Consider the following 22,398-nt stretch of genomic DNA (forward strand, 5'->3'; position numbering starts at 1 on the left):
CACACACACACACACACACACACACACACACACACACAATGTCATACTATTCTTCCACATTCTGCATTTTAAATCTAGATGCAGGCAATTTGCACATAATGCGGGTACATATATATTCTAATGGAAAAGCGATGCACAATTCCCCCTTAGCCTTTCCTCAATATATTTGATCGCAGTTTTAGAATATATTCATACTTATATTTTAGAATATATGAATACTTATGGATGTGAATGTGATAGCTGCCTACATAATGGTTTTGCGTGGCATCATATAGTGTAGTCAATGGTCCGAACATCACCATTCCGGAACGGTAGGTGGCAGGATACTTACTCTTCGTAGCATATTGCACTTCACCAATCAACAACGAAGAGCTAGGATTTTGGTGGCGTTTGTTGTCGAAAGTTGCAAGAGCAGAAAGGTTAAACAATATCTTCTATTTTATTGCCCTCCCCCCACATTTTTTTTGCAAGACTATCTTTAATACTAATACACAGAAAACGTTCAGTCGGTAAGTTCGTTTTTCATATCAACAGCTTCAGTGCAAAGCTAGCATCTGTTTGTTAGCTAACGTTGACTACTAGTAAGTTAGCTACTATGCTAGATATACAACATTGTTTGAAGCGACATTATCATTGCAATTGATTTGCGATGTTAACGCATCAGCATTATGAATCGTCAGTTATTGAATATCAATCACATTTGTGTCAATATTGCAGACAATTCAATTGCTACATATTTGCAGGTTTTACACCATCCCACACCATATCCCCCTGAGGAGCCCTTCATCATCATCATCATCATCATCATCAACAACAACAACAACAACAACAACAATAAGTAAGTTAGTTAGCTACAACTCCACCGAAGTAACTGGACAATCGGTGTGTACAATATGAAGGGACAGTTATAATGAACCCATACTTTCATGGTTTGATTTGCCATATCTGTCTTTTTGCCAGAGTATAAAAGGGATGTTTTGTTAGTTCACACGCTGCCTGTACTAACCGCACAAAGTTACTGTCTAATGGGGCTTTCGTGTGCTCGTGGGAAACTGGAAAGTCGTAAGTCTGACAAGATTGTGTTTAAATGCCTTTGTTTAAATGCCTTTAAAGTCGGACCAATTCTTCAACCAGATTTTAGCTAGCTTGATAATATCTCAGCATGACCTCAGTCTCGTACTTAAAGGTGCAATATGCAGAAATCACTTTTGCCATTTCCTGGTTGCTAAAATTATAATAGTTTCCGTTTATGACAAAACGAGCAGTCATTGTGTAGATAATCATTGTACTATCTAAACCGCTGTGAAATATCTTTACCATAACTAAAAACATTGTATTTTCAGCTGTTTGAAGCTGGTGTACAAAACCGTAAGTAAAAGATGGCGCAACTGACAACCGCAGCGTAGAAATAGCGCACGTAGAACAGATCTACCACTTCTTAGACATGCTTTTAATGAGAATGACAGAACTATAACTCACATTTCTATGTGAATTTGGTCAGGTTGCTCAAAAGAATCAAAGTTTATTTGTCACGTGCGCCGAATACAACAGGTGTACAGTGACCTTACAGTGAAATGCTTACTTACAAGTCCAAACAAACAGTGCAATTTAAGTTGAAAAAAAAAGTTATTAGGTAAACAATGGATAAGTAAAATGACAGTGAAAATAACAGTAGTGAAAAAAGTTACATGTTGTAGCAGTCAAGAGTTCACAGGTGAAGCGTCAAGGATTTCATTGCCGAACGTAGAATTACAGCTTCATGTCACACAAGTGTTGAATGTTTTTCATCACGGTAAATTCTTTAAAAAATGTGGTTTTGCATTCAGTAGATTTTGGTTTGACTTTTTCCAAGTCTCCTACCGACAGTTAGCCCATCGCCATCCACACACTGATAGTGCTCCTATTTAGTACCCCTGGAATTTGGTTGCTCTGTGCTTCTAATTAGACCAGTCACACCATGGTGATGTGGTCCAACGAGACTTCGAAAACCAGGCTAGCTTGCGCTGCAAAGCTAGTTTACCAGACTAGTAAACGTGTCAAGGTGATCTAGTGAGTTGAATGGCCAATCCTATTGCTCAAACACAAATAGATGACTTTTCCGTGTGTAATCTTAAATAGCTTACAATGATAGACTGCGACAGAGCAGGTAAATGTCAAACTGGAACATGAAAATGCGCTGGGAAGTTACTGGCCCGGTCTGGCCAGTGACTAACGAGATCCACTGGTCTAATGTTTTTACTGGCCTCGGGACAGCGGCCCATCGTTAATGTCAGACCCTAAACCTCTTTGCTTGTTCTGCCCACCATGCATCATTTGCTCCCATTGGAAATGACAGGCTGTGGTCTATCTTGGGTTTGTTATAAAAAATCTTAGCTAAACTCCTCACGGCTAATGTCAGCTAGCTTATAGCTACCGGCAAGTAAAGCATCAAATCAAATTGTATTTAATGCTACGTACAAGCTGCCTTCTAAGTAAGTAAAAACATATTTGTGAAACAAATACAATAAAATAACAATAATGAGGCTATATACACAGGGTACCGGTACCAAGTCAATGTGCGGGGGTACAGGTTAGTCGAGGTAATATTGAGGTAATTTCGGTAATATGTACATGTAGGTAGGGGTAAAGTGACTTCGTAGATGATAAACCTCGAGCAGTCGCAGCAAAAAGGGGGGCAGTGCAAATAGTCCGGGTAGCCATTTGAGGTGGAATAGGCATTGTCGTGTCCTCTTCTTTGTTCTTGGTGACCTTCAATACTGCAAAAATGTTTTGGTACCCTGTGCCTTGACACAATCCTGTCTCCGGGCTCTACAGACAGTTCCTTCGACCTCATGGCGTAGTTTTTGCTCTGACATGCCCTGTCAACTGTGGGACATTTATATAGACCGCTGTGTGCCTTTCCAAATCATGTCTATTCCATTTAATTTGGCAAGGGGACTCCCAATAAAGTTGCAGAAACTACTCAGGGACGATCAATGGAAAGAGGTTGTACCTGAGCTCAATTTTGAGTCTCATAGCAAAGGGTCTGAATACTTATGCAGGTTTTTGCTTTGTCACCATGGTAATGTTGTGTACATTGAGGATTTTTATTTGATTTAATCCATTTTAGAACAAGGCTACTGTTTGAGTACAGGCTACTGTGATTGTAAATAAAAATGAAACTGCTGCATTAGCTAGGTTATTTATCATCCAATATGATGACATAGTACCTGTCTTGACTGCGCCAAACGGGGAGATGCAAGTTAGGCTAGCTAGCTAGGCTAATCAAGACGTGCCCTTTCTTATCCTACACAGTTACAAACCACTCCATTCAAAATATTAAGTAGCAGCCTTACCTGTTGATTGTTGTACTGTAACCCATCATTTAACTTGTAATTGTCATTTTAATTATGTCATTTTGATTTAGTCTTCTATTGATTAGATACTTTTGTACATATAGTGTATGTGGGGACACCTTCAAATGAGTGGATTTGGCTATTTCAGCCTCGCCTGTTACTGACAGGTGTATAAAATGGAACACACAGCCACGTCATCTCCATAGATAAACATTGACAGTAGAATGGTCTTTAATAAAGTACTCAGTGACTTTCAACGTGGCACCGTCATAGGATGCCACCTTTCCAAACCCTGTTTGTATAGCCTCGAAACATGGTTAATTATCATTTTCAGAGTGCTTATATTTCCCAGCTTTTCACCAAAACAGTGGTGGGGTGGCCGTTATTGTTTAAAATGCGTGCTGGCCCTTTTTAAGGTCTTTTGGTTGACAAGGTGAAAGGTCAGGTGTGAAACGTCACAACTCGGGATGCTGAACTCCCAACATCATATGAAACGCCCCGTTAACGTACAACACACTTGTGTGAAACGACAGCTACTCGTATACATACAAGCAGTGGATAATGAACTTCTTTGAGTCTGTGACCCTTTGGGGTAATTATTGTGCCTGGCTCGCAATCGCCTGTGATTGTATGCTTGTTGTCCCTTGCAGTGCCCAGGCGAAGGAAAAGTAGAATCCGAGAGGCCTATGACGAGCACTTTTCAGAGAGCGCGGTAAGTGACTGTACAAAGTACTTTTGGTGTATGTATTGTCTTCAGAGTTATTAGGCCTTAGACCATCCTTGAGGGAATATTCAGAGATTTCAAACTCATCTAGGTTATTTCTCGCATACTCTGGTATATGGTATAAACGGCTATTTCAAAAATCAGACGGTAAGATTTTCAATACCGTTTAAAATAGAAATATCGTTTTACTTTGTGGGGGGGGTACCCCCACCTCGAGGGTACTGCGGGTTCCGTGCTACGCCACTACTTATATCTAGAAGTGAAGTATAACTATAAGAAATCGATGTGTCAATGACATTTTATCCAGCTCAGGGCTCCAGCTATGCATTTGGTTTGCTAAGTGTCAAGATAATTAAGCTTCTTGGTTACAGCAGAGACATTCAATCCCCACCCTGGATATTTGAAATAGCGCCCCCTTGTGTGAGTTAGGCTAGCTAGCTAGGCTAATCAAGACGTGCCCTTTCTCATCCTACACAGTTACAAACCACTCCATTCAAAATATTAAGTAGGAGCCTTACCTGTTGGCTGTTGGTTGTTGTACTGTAACCCATCATTTAACTTGTAATTGTCATTTTAATTATGTCATTTTGATTTAGTTTTCCGTTGATTAGATACTTTTGTACATATAGTGTATGTGGGGACACCTTCAAATGAGTGGATTCTGTAATACGGTATACCCAGGTATGGTACAGAAACGGTAGAAAAATCTGGATATCGCCCTGCACTCTTGTTTTTTTGTACAAATTTTTTAAACTAATCCATGTTGTAATGCTTTTTTTTAGGTAACATACCCAAGAATTGTGAATGCTGTCGAGAGGAGGACGGTTGTGACAAGACCGGAGCAAGACTATGACAGAGAATTTGAATACGAAACCAATCAGTTTAGCGGCATTCGAAGTTACCATGATGATGACCACAGAGGACACCGTAGCGACAGGATACACACAGGAAGTGATCAAGGATACCATGGTGACAGTACACCCATAGGAAGCTTCCGAGTGAGGAATTCCCCACCTCCCCGACAAGTGGGTGAAGCTTTATTATGGTCAATCTAAGATTTAGGCCCAAATACTTGTCATTTTGCAAATTTTGGTGTGAGAAGAAAACTCAGTAGTGACGCGAAAGGTTTTTAGCTAAATAGTGCTGGGTATTTTACCAAGTCAATACCTTCTCTACTATTTTCTGTCTCTAATATAGGATGACTTCTTCATTGCTTTTTTTCTGTGCAGGAGGATTACAGAGATTGCTACTACAGGGACTCCAGAGATGATTCTCTGATGGGGCATCAAGGAGAGATGAGGTAACCCAGCGGTCCCCTTCTGTTACTTGTTAAGCCCAGGTCTATATGAAGCTTTTTTGTTCATGATGGTACGGTAGTAAGCCTGCTGTGTTTTTATGAACATGTGTGATCGAGACCAGTGTCTTGTATTGCTCCTTACGTATGGTGTATTGATGCTTTATATGAGCTTGTATAAAACAGGGTTGTGATGTTATGCACCCGTGACTGTAAGTCGCTTTGTATAAAAGCATCTGCTAAATGGCGTTTTATTTTTATTGTTGTTATTATTCTATGAACCACCAGGTGGTAGCAGAGTCTTGCCTTTCTCAAGCCCCTTTATGAATGGTTTGAGGTTTTGTCTTTATTTGAGGTTTCTGAGGGGCATTTTTCAAATTATGTACTGTACCGGTCAAAAGTTTGGACACCTACTCGTTCCAGGTTTAAATAAAATATGTTTTCTACTTTGTAGAATAATAGTGAAGACATAAAAACTATGGAATAACACATATGGAATCATGTAGTAACCAAGAAAGTGTAGAACAAATCAAAATATATTTGAGATTCTTCAAAGTAGACACCCTTTGTCTTGATGACAGCTTTGAACACTTTTGGCATTCTCTCAACCAGCTTCATGAGGTAGTCCCCTGGTGTGACTTTTTTGAAAGTTAATTTGTGGAATTTCTTTACTTCTTAATGTGTTTAAGCCAATCAGTTGTGTTGTGACAAGGTAGGGGAGTTATACAGAAGATTGCCTTATTTGGTAACAGACCAAGTCCATATTATGGCAAGAACATCTCAAATAAGCAAAGAGAAAAGACATGAAGGTCAGACGATATGTGACATTTCAAGAACTTTGAAAGTTTCTTCAAGTGCAGTGGCAAATCCATCAAGTGCTATGATGAAACTGGCTCTCATGAGGTCTGCCACAGGAAAGGAAGACCCAGAGTTACCTCTGCTTCAGAGGATAAGTTCATTAGAGTTACCACTCTCAGATATTGAAGCCCAAATAAATGCTTCAAAGAGTTCAAGTAACACACATCTCAACATCAACTGTTCAGAGGTGACTGTGTGAATCAGGTCTTCATGGTGAAATTGCTGCAAAGAAACCACTACTAAAGGACATCAATAAGAAGAAAACACTTGCTTGGGCCAAGAAACACGAGCAATGGTCATTAGACCAGTGGAAAACTGTCCTTTTGGTCTGATGAGTCCAAATTTTAGATTTTTGATTACAACCACCGTTTCTTTGTGAGACGCAGAGTAGGTGAATGGATTATCTCCCCATGTGTGGTTTCCACCCTGAAGCATGGAGGAGGAGGTGTTATGGTGTGGGGATGCTTTTCTGGTGACACTGTCAGTGATTTATTTAGAATTCAAGGCACACTTAACCAACATGGCTACCACAGCATTCTGCAGCGATACGCCATCCCATCTGGTTGAGCTTAGTGAGACTATCATTTGTTTTTCAACAGGACAATGACCCAAAACACACCACCCAGCTGTGTAAGGGCTATTTGACCAAGGACACTGATGGAGTGCTGCATCAGATGACCTGGCCTCCACAATCACCCAACCTCAACCCAATTGAGATGGTTTGGGATGAGTTGGACTGCAGTGTGAAGGAAAAGCAGCCAACAAGTGCTCAGCATATGTGGGATCTCCTTCCAAGACTGATGGAAAAGCATTCCTCTTTAAGCTGGTTGAGAGAATGCCGAGTCTGCACAGCTGTCATCAAGGCAATGGATGGCTACTTTGAAGGATCTAAAATATATTTTGATTTAATACTTTTCTTTGTTTACTACATGATTCCGTATGTGTTATTTCATAGTTTTAATGTCTTCACTATTATTCTTCGAAGTAGAAAATGGTCAAAATAAAGAAAAACCCTTGAATGAGTAGTTGTCCAAACTGTTGACTGGTACTGCATGCCTATTTGTGTAATTGATCACTTTGATTATATAACATATGGCATTGATCAAAACCTTGAATTCTATACTTTTAATTCTTACGGCTCAGTAGGAATTAGTACCCGTCTTAGGAAAAGCTTAGACTGAAATCCCCCACTCGAGATATATCACACTTGATTTGTATCACATTGAAGAGTGACTGAAGCAAATTTGCCAACTTATCTCTGAGCTATTGCGAGGGAAATACCGAGTTTCATAACGTATTCGACTTATCGACTACCACACTCCTCCCCTTGAGGGGCTTGGCGCTCCACCCCACACACTGCACAGCTAAAGTCAGTGGCTCTGCTCTGCCCCAGTGCTGCCAAGACATCCGTGTAGCAGTGGCCCAAAACAGAGTGGCAACAGTTCAGTCCAAGACCAACCCCTCCCATTCATTCTGCCACAAGTGGAGTCACCAGGCTCCAGACGAGGACAAAGGGCACTACTCACTGAGCCAACAAGGCTACCCCCCCCCCCCCCCCCTCTGACTGGGCAGCCGGCCACTCCCTCTCCCTCTCTAGCTAAACAACCACCACCATGCTCTTGGCTCTCCCCAGAATCTATGCACAGCGTACATGCTCTCCCTGCTGTCCTGGGTGGAGAGAGGGAGCGCAAGCTCTATTATTGGACCAGATTCCAATTCCGTTAGCCACCATTATATGCCCCATCCAACCTCTGTATAGAGCCCTGACGAGAGGTTCCAGGAAGTTCATTCTCAATGCAGTCACCCGTCGTGATAATGAATATTATCGATAGTGATATTACTGTGCAACGTAGACATTCTATTTTCTTCCAAGATGGCAAGACAATTCATATGTTGTTGTAGTGCCCATCGGTTATGAATGTTTCAACCATGTTGAAATGTTGGTTTTACCGTCAGTTTCTGGTGTAAACAGTACCCCCCCCCCCCCCCAAAAAAAAACTACACTAACCATGAGCCTTGCTGTCTATATCGTACAATAATAGAGCAGGTACAAGTCAAGTGCTACACAAGTGAACAGTTGAGTGTTCGTCAACAGTGCAAGTCACTTGCATCTCCCCCTGTGATTGGACGATACAGCAGCTGTTGAGCGGCATTATGTGCTCGCCAACAGATCACGTGACTTGCATCTGCTCTGTGACTGGACGGCACAGAGCGCAGTGCTGTGTGGGATCAGTAGTTTGTTTACCTCCTAACTCCGGTATGTACACAGTCTACCCTTTTTTTTCTTCTTCAGTTCTCACAGTGGTTCTAAACGTAATCTTTTCAATGAATGATTAATGGTTCACCCCAGCTTTGTTAATCTAGTCAACGATTGGAACCACGATAATAATCATGTTGTTGAAATACATGCTAGAAATGAGTGGCCGTGTCAGTTCCGGAGGGTGCCATGGCCTGTCAGTGTTGCAGAAATGCACAAAATAATTGGTAAAAAATTGTATTTAGAGATTGTAAATCCAAAAAGTTTTGTTTACAATTCAATTGTCCAAGTAAGGCCTTTTTGGTTCACATTAGAATAATGGCAATAGTCATAACTGCTTCCTTGGCTTGTAGGAGACTTGTAGGTAGTGGAGGCTATAGCAGACTCCTGGTGTGGTGTGGATGCTTCCTTGGCTTGTAGGAGACTTGTAGGCAGAGGAGGCTATAGCAGACTCCTGGTGTGGTGTGGATGCTTCCTTGGCTTGTAGGAGACTTGTAGGCAGAGGAGGCTATAGCAGACTCCTGGTGTGGTGTTGACAGGGCAGCAGGCAGGCATCTGGGTCTGGTATTCCACTTGTCTGGTCAGGAGGTTGACGTGAGGCCTCGCCCCTGCAGTGCAGCCCACAGGATGCAGCGTCCAGGAAGTCTTTGGAAGGTCTCTCTCCTGGCCGGAGGTGTCTCATCGACCGGCCTTGTGGAGACTGAGGTGGCCAGACAGAAGATGAACAGCAAGGGCACACCCCCACTACCTCTCCCTAACACAACTAAAGACAGGGTTCTGGGCCTAGGGGGCTGCTTCATGGTCCTCAGTCACAGGGTCCCCCACGTGTGTGTGTGTGTGTGTGTGTGGTGAACACTGCGGGGGGGGGGGGGGCCTTGGCAACTGAGGCAGGCAGGCAGCCAGTGGATTAATCAATCTGCTCCTTTGTGGAGCTCTTGACCTCGTGATGAATAACAGATAATGAGGGAACATGGGGAGCCTTGTTAAGTGCCAGAAGTGCAACTGGTACGGAGTCAACTACTCTCCCTTTGAACTTTCAAAGTCACCTCAGCCAAGTCTTGCTGCATGCTGCTCTGTTTTTTTTGTAAACCTGTCTTTGTAATTGGACCTCAACCCATAATTGCAGTCATGTTATATTTGTGCGTGAGGCTGATTGCATTCAGTAAGATGATGAAAGAGATGGGAGGGGTCGGCGGCCGTTTGTCTAAAGAAGCCAATTAAATTGGTATTGTATTTATATATTAGTTTTCAAAATGAGGTCGTAAATGTTTTTATTTGTTTGTCTGATGATTTGGGTGTAATGCATTGTGGCTTTACTAGCATGACCTTTTGAATAGAGGGAAGTGGAGTCTCAGATCACACCCTATTCCCTATATAGTTCAAAAATGTCATAAGTTGTAGGGTGCCATTTTGGAACGCAGACCTCTCTCAGATCTTCTACATCCTAGCTCAGACAGCCAGGACCTCCTTTTCTCACCCTGGTATTAGGCAGTTTGCTCTTTTTGGATCCTGAGAGAGATATTGGAACCCCTATGGCAGGTGGGGTTGTGCCACCCAGTTGCTCTGATGTCTATTTGGTTACTCTTGTGTTCAGATCAGCATGTTTTATTCTCCTTTGTCCACAAAGATGTAACCTGTTTAGATAGCATCTTTCTACATTGGAAGAACTGCTTTGAAGATGCTGTTATAGATATAGTATAAAAATATATATTTTTAAAATAACTTTAAAGGAATTTTCTTCAAAAGCCCCCCCAAAATTATCCAAGTATATAGTCCACATAATTACTTTTTCCTAGGTTTGTTATGGAAAGAGAGGTGAGGTTAGAGGCATCGCTCACTGCAACGGTGGTAATTAACTTTATTTGATAAATGGCAGTCTGAGCCGTGGCTACTTCAAACTGGTTTCGGGGTCGTAAAAGCTGGAGGACATGTTAGGCTTGCACATCGTTTGGGACGTGGCCCTGTAAGTTCAGGCAGGGGTCATGAAAACCAGGTGCCGTTGGATGGTTAATTTATATATACCTCTAGGGTTGGGCGGATCCAGATGTTCATACCGTTTCTGTACCCTACCTGGGGTATATGGTTTTACCAGAAGTGAACACAAGGGGTGCTGTTTCCCCAAAATATATATATATTTTTTTCTCCAAATAGATCTTTCTTTGAGTTATGCACAAAACTATTTAGGCAACAGGGATCATGATTAAGGAAGATATTTAATGTCTCTGCTTTAACCAAGAAGCTTGATCTTGTCACTTGGCTAGCATGTTAAACAAACCAATTACATAGCTGGAGTCCTGAGCTGGATATAATTTATTTGACCTCTTAGATTTCGTATAGTTATACCTCAGCATTGTGGCTGCTTTATACCTGAATCTGACGGCCATAAGCTCTGCCTATCCTGCCTGGGTCAGGAGCATGCGCAAGCTGCCCTGTACCCTCAGTCATGCATGGCGTGCGCTCATTGTGCACTTATGTCGATGCGTTCACTGAGGAGATGAGTGACGTTCTTCAGGCTTGGCCTCGTATCCCCTCGCCCTCAGCCTGTATCTGCATCAGCACCCTCTCCCAGGCTTGGCCTCGTATCCCCTCGCCCTCAGCCTGTATCTGCATCAGCACCCTCTCCCTGGCTTGGCCTCGTATCCCCTCGCCCTCAGCCTGTATCTGCATCAGCACCCTCTCCCTGGCTTGGCCTCGTATCCCCTCGCCCTCAGCCTGTATCTGCATCAGCACCCTCTCCCAGGCTTGGCCTCGTATCCACTCGCCCTCAGCCTGTATCTGCATCAGCACCCTCTCCCTGGCTTGGCCTCGTATCCCCTCGCCCTCAGCCTGTATCTGCATCATCACCCTCTCCCAGGCTTGGCCTCGTATCCCCTCGCCCTCAGCCTGTATCTGCATCATCACCCTCTCCCAGGCTTGGCCTCGTATCCCCTCGCCCTCAGCCTGTATCTGCATCATCACCCTCTCCCTGGCTTGGCCTCGTATCCCCTCGCCCTCAGCCTGTATCTGCATCATCACCCTCTCCCAGGCTTGGCCTCGTATCCCCTCGCCCTCAGCCTGTATCTGCATCATCACCCTCTCCCAGGCTTGGCCTCGTATCCCTCGCCCTCAGCCTGTATCTGCATCATCACCCTCTCCCAGGCTTGGCCTCGTATCCCCTCGCCCTCAGCCTGTATCTGCATCATCACCCTCTCCCAGGCTTGGCCTCGTATCCCCTCGCCCTCAGCCTGTATCTGCATCATCACCCTCTCCCAGGCTTGGCCTCGTATCCCCTCGCCCTCAGCCTGTATCTGCATCATCACCCTCTCCCTGGCTTGGCCTCGTATCCCTCGCCCTCAGCCTGTATCTGCATCATCACCCTCTCCCTGGCTTGGCCTCGTATCCCCTCGCCCTCAGCCTGTATCTGCATCAGCCCTCTCCCTGGCTTGGCCTCGTATCCCCTCGCCCTCAGCCTGTATCTGCATCATCACCCTCTCCCAGGCTTGGCCTCGATTCGCCCTCAGCCTGTATCCGCATCATCACCATTTTCCCTGGCTTGGCCTCAGGTTAGTCAGGGAGGTTACCGTGACTATGTCAATGTGCGGGGGTACAGGTTAGTCATTTTTAAAGTGACTATGTCAATGTGCGGGGGTACAGGTTAGTCATTTTTAAAGTGACTATGTCAATGTGCGGGGGTACAGGTTAGTCATTTCTAAAGTGACTATGTCAATGTGCGGGGGTGCAGGTTAGTCCTTTTTAAAGTGACTATGTCAATGTGCGGGGGTACAGGTTAGTCCTTTTTAAAGTGACTATGTCAATGTGCGGGGGTACAGGTTAGTCATTTTTAAAGTGACTATGTCAATGTGCGGGGGTACAGGTTAGTCATTTCTAAAAATGTGACTATGTCAATGTGACTATGTCAATGTGCGGGGGTACAGGTTAGTCCTTTCTAAAGTGACTATGTCAATGTGCTTTCTAAAGTGGGGGTACAGGTTAGTCCTTTCTAAAGTGACTATGTCAATGTGCGGGGGTACAGGTTAGTCCTTTCTAAAGTGACTATGTCAATGTGCGGGGGTACAGGTTAGTCCTTTCTAAAGTGACTATGTCAATGTGCGGGGTACAGGTTAGTCCTTTCTAAAGTGACTATGTCAATGTGCGGGGGTACAGGTTAGTCCTTTCTAAAGTGACTATGTCAATGTGCGGGGGTACAGGTTAGTCCTTTCTAAAGTGACTATGTCAATGTGCGGGGGTACAGGTTAGTCCTTTCTAAAGTGACTATGTCAATGTGCGGGGGTACAGGTTAGTCCTTTCTAAAGTGACTATGTCAATGTGCGGGGGTACAGGTTAGTCCTTTCTAAAGTGACTATGTCAATGTGCGGGGGTACAGGTTAGTCCTTTCTAAAGTGACTATGCATAAACAATAATCAGTGAGTTGCAGCAGTGTAAAAACAAAGGGGAGTCAATGTAAATAGTCCAGGTGAAATGATTTAAGACTGAGACTCTCTCCAATACAACCCAACAATGCAGAGTTATGTGCATCCTTTCAAGCACACCTTTTTTTATGCACAAGTAAGGTTCTATATGTAAGTGGGTTAAATAAAGAGAAAAATGATTGATTTATTATATTATTTGTGCCATGGTTCTATAAGAGCTTTTTGTCACTTCCTACGAGCCAGGCTGTGACAACAACTCACACTCATTCTTATGTTTTAATAAATGTCTCGTATAGTGTGTGTGTGTGTGTGTGTGTGTGTGGCAGGCTTACAATGATGGCAAAAAAACAACATGGTGGTGCTAGGGGGGGGGTACAGCTGGAGGTTGACTGTTTGAAGGGGTACGGGACTTTAACAAGTTTGGGAACCACTGATCTAGGCTAATCTTCGGACTAGAACTAGTTGGTTTTAAAGATAGGACAGATATATCTTCAGATATAGTGTATGGTGAAGTATTTAATATAATATTTGATTGAGGTATGGTCTTCTGTCATTTTTAGGATAAGCAGCAGAGCGGGCTCCCACCTCAGCAGCAGAGTTAAAGGAATAGCTCCTCTCTCGAGGACTGTGTCTTCAGCAGCTAACCCCGATAGAGTGGACCCCAATCTGATGCAGGCCCTCATCTACTTGGACCGAGGGTAGGCATATCCCTTCTAGTGTACTTAGTTAATGGACCAAGTGCTAAAACCACTCGTTAGACTGAGCAACTTCAGGTGTTGTTGGCTTTCAGTTTGACTGTTTTTCAAGATACAAACCACAATTTATTTTGTCCAGCAACTTTAGTGTTTAGTTCTTTTCACTCTACACTTAGAGGGTTTTAGAATCAAAGTGCTCATCATGGGTAGAGACATTGCCTTTAGTTCTATAGTTGAATGGACCTCAATGGATGGGCTCTTGAATCCCCTTCTCTTTTATTTATTTATTTATTTATTGTCTTTTCAGAGAGGACCCTGAGGGTCTTAGGCGAAGGGGCCTGGACCCCTACCCTGCTGGCCCAGCCGGGGACACTTACAAAACAGTACGGGATCGCTCTCCCGTCAGGATGGATATCCCACCAGGCCCTGTTATCATGCGCTCTGGGTCCAACACCAGCAAAAGGAGCTACTCCCCAGACAGGGACCAGAAGAGCTTCTCCTACCAGCAGAGCCAGCAGAAGAGTAAGTCTGCATCCCAAATTGTTCCTTATTATTCCCTATAAAGTGCACTTAATTTGACCAGGGCGCATAGGGGACGGGAGTTTACTTTAACTACAGAGACCACAGCGCTTTAGTTCAGCTGTCAATGATTAACAATATCAGTTTTAAATCTATCACTTTAGCCTGGCTCTTTACCAGTGTCCATACTAGCATACCACTTGACATGAAGCAATGCATTGGACATTCATCCTTTGTGGTACATCTGCCAGTCATTTTGGGGACCTTTTTCTTTCTCGCCCCTCCAGGGTATAACGAAGAGCCTCAGAGCCAGAACAGAGAACCTGGTAAGTCTAGATTACACATTGACCAGTCAAGCCAATTCAATGACCCACAGGGATGCAAAGTAGTGCCTTTTTGTGAAATGGAATGTGCCGTTTTGAATCAAATATAGGTGACCTAGTAGATCTGATGAGAAAAGTTTGGAGGAGGGGGGGGGGTGCTTTGGATCACTACTGGCTGTATGCGAACAAGTGATGCACGTTTGTACCAGTACTGTCTGTATCCAAGGCTCAGCCAATCATTCACATAACAACAGAATGCAGCACGTGACTGAAGAGGGAAGAGAATCTATTTGCTTAGTTACAGCATCAGCTCGCACTCCGGGAAACACCGCGGGTGAGTGGAAAGGTAGTTTACCAGTTACAGCAGCGCGTCCCCTGAACGATAACGGAGAGGTTGGTGAGAAGAAGCCTGACCACGGAGAGGTTGGTGAGAAGAAGCCTGACCACGGACAGGTTGGTGAGAAGAAGCCTGACCACGGAGAGGTCGGTGAGAAGAAGCCTGACCACGGAGAGGTCGGTGAGAAGAAGCCTGACCACGGAGAGGTCGGTGAGAAGAAGCCTGACCACGGAGAGGTCGGTGAGAAGAAGCCTGACCACGGAGAGGTCGGTGAGAAGAAGCCTGACCACGGAGAGGTCGGTGAGAAGAAGCCTGACCACGGAGACGTTTGGAGGAGACGGGGATTGAGAAGGTGATGAAGCATACTTCATGAACTGTAACCAAAAAACAACTGGCATTTGGAAAGTTTGAGGTGACTGAGAAACTGTGGTGGAACAAGTATTGTAAGCATTGTTAAGTATCTTGCTAGCTGATCGAATTGTCCGTTAGCTAGACAAGACATGTTGAGCAACATTTTTTTATTATATTTTTTATTTTACATTTTATTTAACTAGGCAAGTCAGTTAAGAACAAATTCTTATTTTCAATGACTGCCTAGGAACAGTGGGTTAACTGCCTGTTCAGGGGCAGATCGACAGATTTGTACCTTGTCAGCTCGGGGGTTTGAACTTGCAACCTTCCAGTTACTAGTCCAACGCTCTAACCACTAGGCTACCCTGCCACCTCTACACTCTAACCACTAGCCTACCCTGCCACCTCTACACTCTAACCACTAGGCTACCCTGCCACCTCTACACTCTAACCACTAGCCTACCCTGCCACCTCTACACTCTAACCACTAGCCTACCCTGCCACCTCTACACTCTAACCACTAGCCTACCCTGCCACCTCTACACTCTAACCACTAGGCTACCCTGCCACCTCTACACTCTAACCACTAGCCTACCCTGCCACCTCTACACTCTAACCACTAGCCTACCCTGCCACCTCTACGCTCTAACCACTAGCCTACCCTGCCACCTCTACACTCTAACCACTAGCCTACCCTGCCACCTCTACACTCTAACCACTAGGCTACCCTGCCACCTCTACACTCTAACCACTAGGCTACCCTGCCACCTCTACACTCTAACCACTAGACTACCCTGCCACCTCTACACTCTAACCACTAGCCTACCCTGCCACCTCTACACTCTAACCACTAGCCTACCCTGCCACCTCTACACTCTAACCACTAGGCTACCCTGCCGCCCCATTATCATCTTAAGTGTGTGGTTAAATTTCAGAATGAGATAATTAGGTGAAAATGAGGCATTGCTTGTTAGGCCAGTGGATTCAGCGATCAAGTGTAGCAGGAGCTGGGCCTAGTTTCAGCTGCTTGTCACCAGAAGTGAAAGAAGCACCTTTCTCACTTTTTCAGTACAGTGGATAAAAAGGGGTATGTCAGGTGTACACTCTGCCTGAATGAGATCAATTATGCCAACAAAGGTTATCATGCTCTGCTGGCACATTGTAGAACATATGTCCACAGGCAGAACGTGTACAATGTAATCATGTGTAGCCCAAAGATATTGCTTTTGTTGTGTTGACCTTGACAGTAACACGTGGGGGGGGTATTTAATCTGAACATTATTTTTGCACACATGTAGCCATGTGCCCTTGATCAACATCTACTATAGTGGCCACTATAATAGAGCAAAAATAGATTGCCTGTTTGTTTCATTCTATTTCTACTTTAAGATGTTTTTTTCCCAAGTGCAATATTTAGATGTGTGTGGTCACAAGTGTTCTATTATAAAGGTTGTCATGGTCACAAGCATTCTATTACAAATGCTGTCATGGCTAACTGCAATATTAGTGGATAGTTTTTTTTTCTCAAGACTTGAATGTCATTTGCAGTAAAGTCTAGGCAACAAATAACATTGGATTGCTTTATTTAAATTTTTTAGCTGTGAGTTAGGTTCACATTGACCACTTTTTATTTTACACACCGACTGATCATGTAGATCCTATTCTTTGTTGTTTAATAAGTTAAAACCTACATTTCCTCCTAGCAGGGATTTTTTTGCATGTTTCAGTGCAACAACAAAAAAGTGTCACCTTTTTGGGCCCTCACCAGTTTGCATCCCTGGATCCAGCATACCCCTCAAATTCGGTTTTGCTACATGTAAGCCTATCCATAAAAAAACAGTTTGACACCTTGGTTTGAAGTGCTGTAAAAGCTCAAATTGAGCACCTCTCTCTGAGAGGAGCATCTGTTTTCAGTGGAGGTGTGTATTTAAAGAGAGGTGCTGGAACATGTTAACCATTTTAATTATACATACACACTATTCTCGAAGGCTTTTGATTCAAGGTCTGACCTTTTTGGCTGGTGTGGGAGTAGCGTGCACACTGAGCTAGCAGATGTCTTCGAGATCAAACCAAAACACCCACCCACTCACATGACCTTCCCTTGTGAGTGGAGTGGAGTGGGGCATGCATACCATTACTTAGTAACTCTTTTGTGCTCCTGAATAATTCCTTCACTGAATAGAATGAAAAGACTAGGATGAGACCCCCCCGCCCCCCAGTGGATATAACACTGATTTGCATAGGTTAAGGTAACCTCAGTGTGGGAGTATTGGGTGATTTTGATATTAAGGAGAATATTGGGGTTGGAGGAGAGTAGGGACAGTAACAGTGTCTTTTACATTTTTATTGAAAAGTCCTTTCTCATCATCACGGCAGAGGTTTTTAAATACCCTATTTTACTCATACATGCTACTGTGGAGGAGATGGGGCACAGTGGAAGTCTTCAGTCTGAAGAATCCCCCTCCCCTCCCCTGGGGCGGCAGGTAGCCTAGTGGTTAGAGCATTGGGCCAGTAACTAGCAGGTAGCCTAGTGGTTAGAGCATTGGGCCAGTAACTAGCAGGTAGCCTAGTGGTTAGAGCATTGGGCCAGTAACTAACAGGTAGCCTAGTGGTTAGAGCATTGGGCCAGTAACTAGCAGGTAGCCTAGTGGTTAGAGCATTGGGCCAGTAACTAACAGGTAGCCTAGTGGTTAGAGCATTGGGCCAGTAACTAACAGGTAGCCTAGTGGTTAGAGCATTGGGCCAGTAACTAGCAGGTAGCCTAGTGGTTAGAGCATTGGGCCAGTAACTAGCAGGTAGCCTACTGGTTAGAGCATTGGGCCAGTAACTAACAGGTAGCCTAGTGGTTAGAGCATTGGGCCAGTAACTAGCAGGTAGCCTAGTGGTTAGAGCATTGGGCCAGTAACTAGCAGGTAGCCTAGTGGTTAGAGCATTGGGCCAGTAACTAACAGGTAGCCTAGTGGTTAGAGCATTGGGCCAGTAACTAACAGGTAGCCTAGTGGTTAGAGCATTGGGCCAGTAACTAGCAGGTAGCCTAGTGGTTAGAGCATTGGGCCAGTAACTAGCAGGTAGCCTAGTGGTTAGAGCATTGGGCCAGTAACTAGCAGGTAGCCTAGTGGTTAGAGCATAGAGCATTGGGCCAGTAACTAGCAGGTAGCCTAGTGGTTAGAGCATTGGGCCAGTAACTAGCAGGTAGCCTAGTGGTTAGAGCATTGGGCCAGTAACTAGCAGGTAGCCTAGTGGTTAGAGCATTGGGCCAGTAACTAGCAGGTAGCCTAGTGGTTAGAGCATTGGGCCAGTAACTAGCAGGCAGCCTAGTGGTTAGAGCATTGGGCCAGTAACTAACAGGTAGCCTAGTGGTTAGAGCATTGGGCCAGTAACTAACAGGTAGCCTAGTGGTTAGAGCATTGGGCCAGTAACTAGCAGGTAGCCTAGTGGTTAGAGCATTGGGCCAGTAACTAGCAGGTAGCCTAGTGGTTAGAGCATTGGTAGCCAGTAACTAGTGGTTAGAGCATTGGTAGTAACCAGGTAGCCTAGTGGTTAGAGCATTGGGCCAGTAACTAACAGGTAGCCTAGTGGTTAGAGCATTGGGCCAGTAACTAACAGGTAGCCTAGTGGTTAGAGCATTGGGCCAGTAACTAGCAGGTAGCCTAGTGGTTAGAGCATTGGGCCAGTAACTAACAGGTAGCCTAGTGGTTAGAGCATTGGGCCAGTAACTAACAGGTAGCCTAGTGGTTAGAGCATTGGGCCAGTAACTAGCAGGTAGCCTAGTGGTTAGAGCATTGGGCCAGTAACTAGCAGGTAGCCTAGTGGTTAGAGCATTGGGCCAGTAACTAGCAGGTAGCCTAGTGGTTAGAGCATTGGGCCAGTAACTAACAGGTAGCCTAGTGGTTAGAGCATTGGGCCAGTAACTAGCAGGTAGCCTAGTGGTTAGAGCATTGGGCCAGTAACTAGCAGGTAGCCTAGTGGTTAGAGCATTGGGCCAGTAACTAGCAGGTAGCCTAGTGGTTAGAGCATTGGGCCAGTAACTAACAGGTAGCCTAGTGGTTAGAGCATTGGGCCAGTAACTAACAGGTAGCCTAGTGGTTAGAGCATTGGGCCAGTAACTAGCAGGTAGCCTAGTGGTTAGAGCATTGGGCCAGTAACTAGCAGGTAGCCTAGTGGTTAGAGCATTGGGCCAGTAACTAGCAGGTAGCCTAGTGGTTAGAGCATTGGGCCAGCAGGTAGCCTAGTGGTTAGGCATTGGGCCAGTAACTAGCAGGTAGCCTAGTGGTTAGAGCATTGGGCCAGTAACTAGTTAACTAGCAGGTAGCCTAGTGGTTAGAGCATTGGCCAGCCAGTAACTAGTGGTTAGAGCAGGTAGCCTAGTGGTTAGAGCATTGGGCCAGTAACTAGCAGGTAGCCTAGTGGTTAGAGCATTGGGCCAGTAACTAGCAGGTAGCCTAGTGGTTAGAGCATTGGGCCAGTAACTAGCAGGTAGCCTAGTGGTTAGAGCATTGGGCCAGTAACTAGCAGGTAGCCTAGTGGTTAGAGCATTGGGCCAGTAACTAACAGGTAGCCTAGTGGTTAGAGCATTGGGCCAGTAACTAGCAGGTAGCCTAGTGGTTAGAGCATTGGGCCATTGGGCCAGTGGTTAGAGCATTGGGCCAGTAACTAGCAGGTAGCCTAGTGGTTAGAGCATTGGGCCAGTAACTAGCAGGTAGCCTAGTGGTTAGAGCATTGGGCCAGTAACTAACAGGTAGCCTAGTGGTTAGAGCATTGGGCCAGTAACTAGCAGGTAGCCTAGTGGTTAGAGCATTGGGCCAGTAACTAGCAGGTAGCCTAGTGGTTAGAGCATTGGGCCAGTAACTAGCAGGTAGCCTAGTGGTTAGAGCATTGGGCCAGTAACTAGCAGGTAGCCTAGTGGTTAGAGCATTGGGCCAGTAACTAGCAGGTAGCCTAGTGGTTAGAGCATTGGGCCAGTAACTAGCAGGTAGCCTAGTGGTTAGAGCATTGGTAGCCTAGTGGTTAGAACATTGGGCCAGTAACTAGCAGGTAGCCTAGTGGTTAGAGCATTGGGCCAGTAACTAGCAGGTAGCCTAGTGGTTAGAGCATTGGGCCAGTAACTAACAGGTAGCCTAGTGGTTAGAGCATTGGGCCAGTAACTAGCAGGTAGCCTAGTGGTTAGAGCATTGGGCCAGTAACTAGCAGGTAGCCTAGTGGTTAGAGCATTGGGCCAGTAACTAGCAGGTAGCCTAGTGGTTAGAGCATTGGGCCAGTAACTAGCAGGTAGCCTAGTGGTTAGAGCATTGGGCCAGTAACTAGCAGGTAGCCTAGTGGTTAGAGCATTGGGCCAGTAACTAGCAGGTAGCCTAGTGGTTAGAGCATTGGGCCAGTAACTAGCAGGTAGCCTAGTGGTTAGAGCATTGGGCCAGTAAACTAGCAGGTAGCCTAGTGGTTAGAGCATTGGGCCAGTAACTAGCAGGTAGCCTAGTGCAGGTAGCCTAGTGGTTAGAGCATTGGGCCAGTAACTAGCAGGTAGCCTAGTGGTTAGAGCATTGGGCCAGTAACTAGCAGGTAGCCTAGTGGTTAGAGCATTGAGCATTGGTAGCCAGTAACTAGAGCAGGCAGTAAGCCTAGTGGTTAGAGCATTGGGCCAGTAACTAACAGGTAGCCTAGTGGTTAGAGCATTGGGCCAGTAACTAGCAGGTAGCCTAGTGGTTAGAGCATTGGGCCAGTAACTAGCAGGTAGCCTAGTGGTTAGAGCATTGGGCCAGTAACTAGCAGGTAGCCTAGTGGTTAGAGCATTGGGCCAGTAACTAGCAGGTAGCCTAGTGGTTAGAGCATTGGGCCAGTAACTAGCAGGTAGCCTAGTGGTTAGAGCATTGGGCCAGTAACTAGCAGGTAGCCTAGTGGTTAGAGCATTGGGCCAGTAACTAGCAGGTAGCCTAGTGGTTAGAGCATTGGGCCAGTAACTAACAGGTAGCCTAGTGGTTAGAGCATTGGGCCAGTAACTAGCAGGTAGCCTAGTGGTTAGAGCATTGGGCCAGTAACTAGCAGGTAGCCTAGTGGTTAGAGCATTGGGCCAGTAACTAGCAGGTAGCCTAGTGGTTAGAGCATTGGGCCAGTAATTGGTAGCCAGTGGTTAGAGCATTGGGCCAGTAACTAACAGGTAGCCTAGTGGTTAGAGCATTGGGCCAGTAACTAGCAGGTAGCCTAGTGGTTAGAGCATTGGGCCAGTAACTAGCAGGTAGCCTAGTGGTTAGAGCATTGGGCCAGTAACTAGCAGGTAGCCTACTGGTTAGAGCATTGGGCCAGTAACTAACAGGTAGCCTAGTGGTTAGAGCATTGGGCCAGTAACTAGCAGGTAGCCTAGTGGTTAGAGCATTGGGCCAGTAACTAGCAGGTAGCCAGTGGTTAGCCTAGTGGTTAGAGCATTGGGCCAGTAACTAGCAGGTAGCCTACTGGTTAGAGCATTGGGCCAGTAACTAACAGGTAGCCTAGTGGTTAGAGCATTGGGCCAGTAACTAGCAGGTAGCCTAGTGGTTAGAGCATTGGGCCAGTAACTAGCAGGTAGCCTAGTGGTTAGAGCATAGAGCATTGGGCCAGTAACTAGCAGGTAGCCTAGTGGTTAGAGCATTGGGCCAGTAACTAGCAGGTAGCCTAGTGGTTAGAGCATTGGGCCAGTAACCGAAAGGTTTCTGGATCAAATCCCCAAACTGACAAGGTAAAAATCTGTCGTTCTGCCACTGTTCCCCGCTATGTTCCCCGCTAGGCCGTCATTGTAAATAAGAATTTATTGTTAACTGACTTGCCTAGTTAAATAAAGGTTTCACATATTTGGGCTGCTGCATATTCTAGCCGCCTTTTAGAAGATGTAGAAACCCCCTCCACCCCTGTCTGGAACACTAATTAGACTAGGCTGACACAAGAAATGCACACCACACTGGGTCTAGTAGGACTGGTCTTACTGACGATATCCTGTATAATGTCTCTGAGTGAGCATTTCAAGTACAATGGTTTAGAGATGCACTTACTGAAAGCATGCAGCCTTTAGGTTCATTTGTAGCTTAGCCTACATGATTATATCTTAAGTCTTATTTGTTTGGATTGATAACGCACACAACAACAATTCACCAATTTAAGTTGACAGAAATACCCTCTTAGACCTGCTCTAATACATTGGGTTTGTTAAATGCAATACGCTGTGTGTAACGTCCATTTTTGTAGTTTACTGGGCTACTTGAGTCCTCTCTCTCTCTCTCTCTCTCTGCTCTCTCTCCATGCCACTTTCCAGACCTAGCCCCACCCCCTGTC

The 22,398-nt window shown here is 45.1% G+C and overlaps 1 protein-coding gene across 1 annotated transcript in view; it reads left to right on the forward strand.

Moving 5' to 3' along the window:
- Positions 1–342: 342 nt before the first annotated feature.
- Positions 343–22,398, forward strand: part of LOC115117837 (uncharacterized) — a 60,139-nt gene continuing 38,083 nt past the window's right edge. The window contains exons 1-8 of the mRNA XM_065022346.1: positions 343–509; positions 744–838; positions 3,986–4,047; positions 4,842–5,084; positions 5,289–5,359; positions 13,438–13,575; positions 13,880–14,094; positions 14,379–14,417. Coding sequence (XP_064878418.1) covers position 838; positions 3,986–4,047; positions 4,842–5,084; positions 5,289–5,359; positions 13,438–13,575; positions 13,880–14,094; positions 14,379–14,417 — 769 coding nt within the window. The 5' untranslated portion in view covers positions 343–509; positions 744–837. The remainder of the gene's footprint in view (positions 510–743; positions 839–3,985; positions 4,048–4,841; positions 5,085–5,288; positions 5,360–13,437; positions 13,576–13,879; positions 14,095–14,378; positions 14,418–22,398) is intronic.

Source organism: Oncorhynchus nerka, linkage group LG9a (genome assembly GCF_034236695.1).
Source record: "Oncorhynchus nerka isolate Pitt River linkage group LG9a, Oner_Uvic_2.0, whole genome shotgun sequence".
NCBI classification, from domain to species: Eukaryota; Metazoa; Chordata; class Actinopteri; order Salmoniformes; family Salmonidae; genus Oncorhynchus; species Oncorhynchus nerka.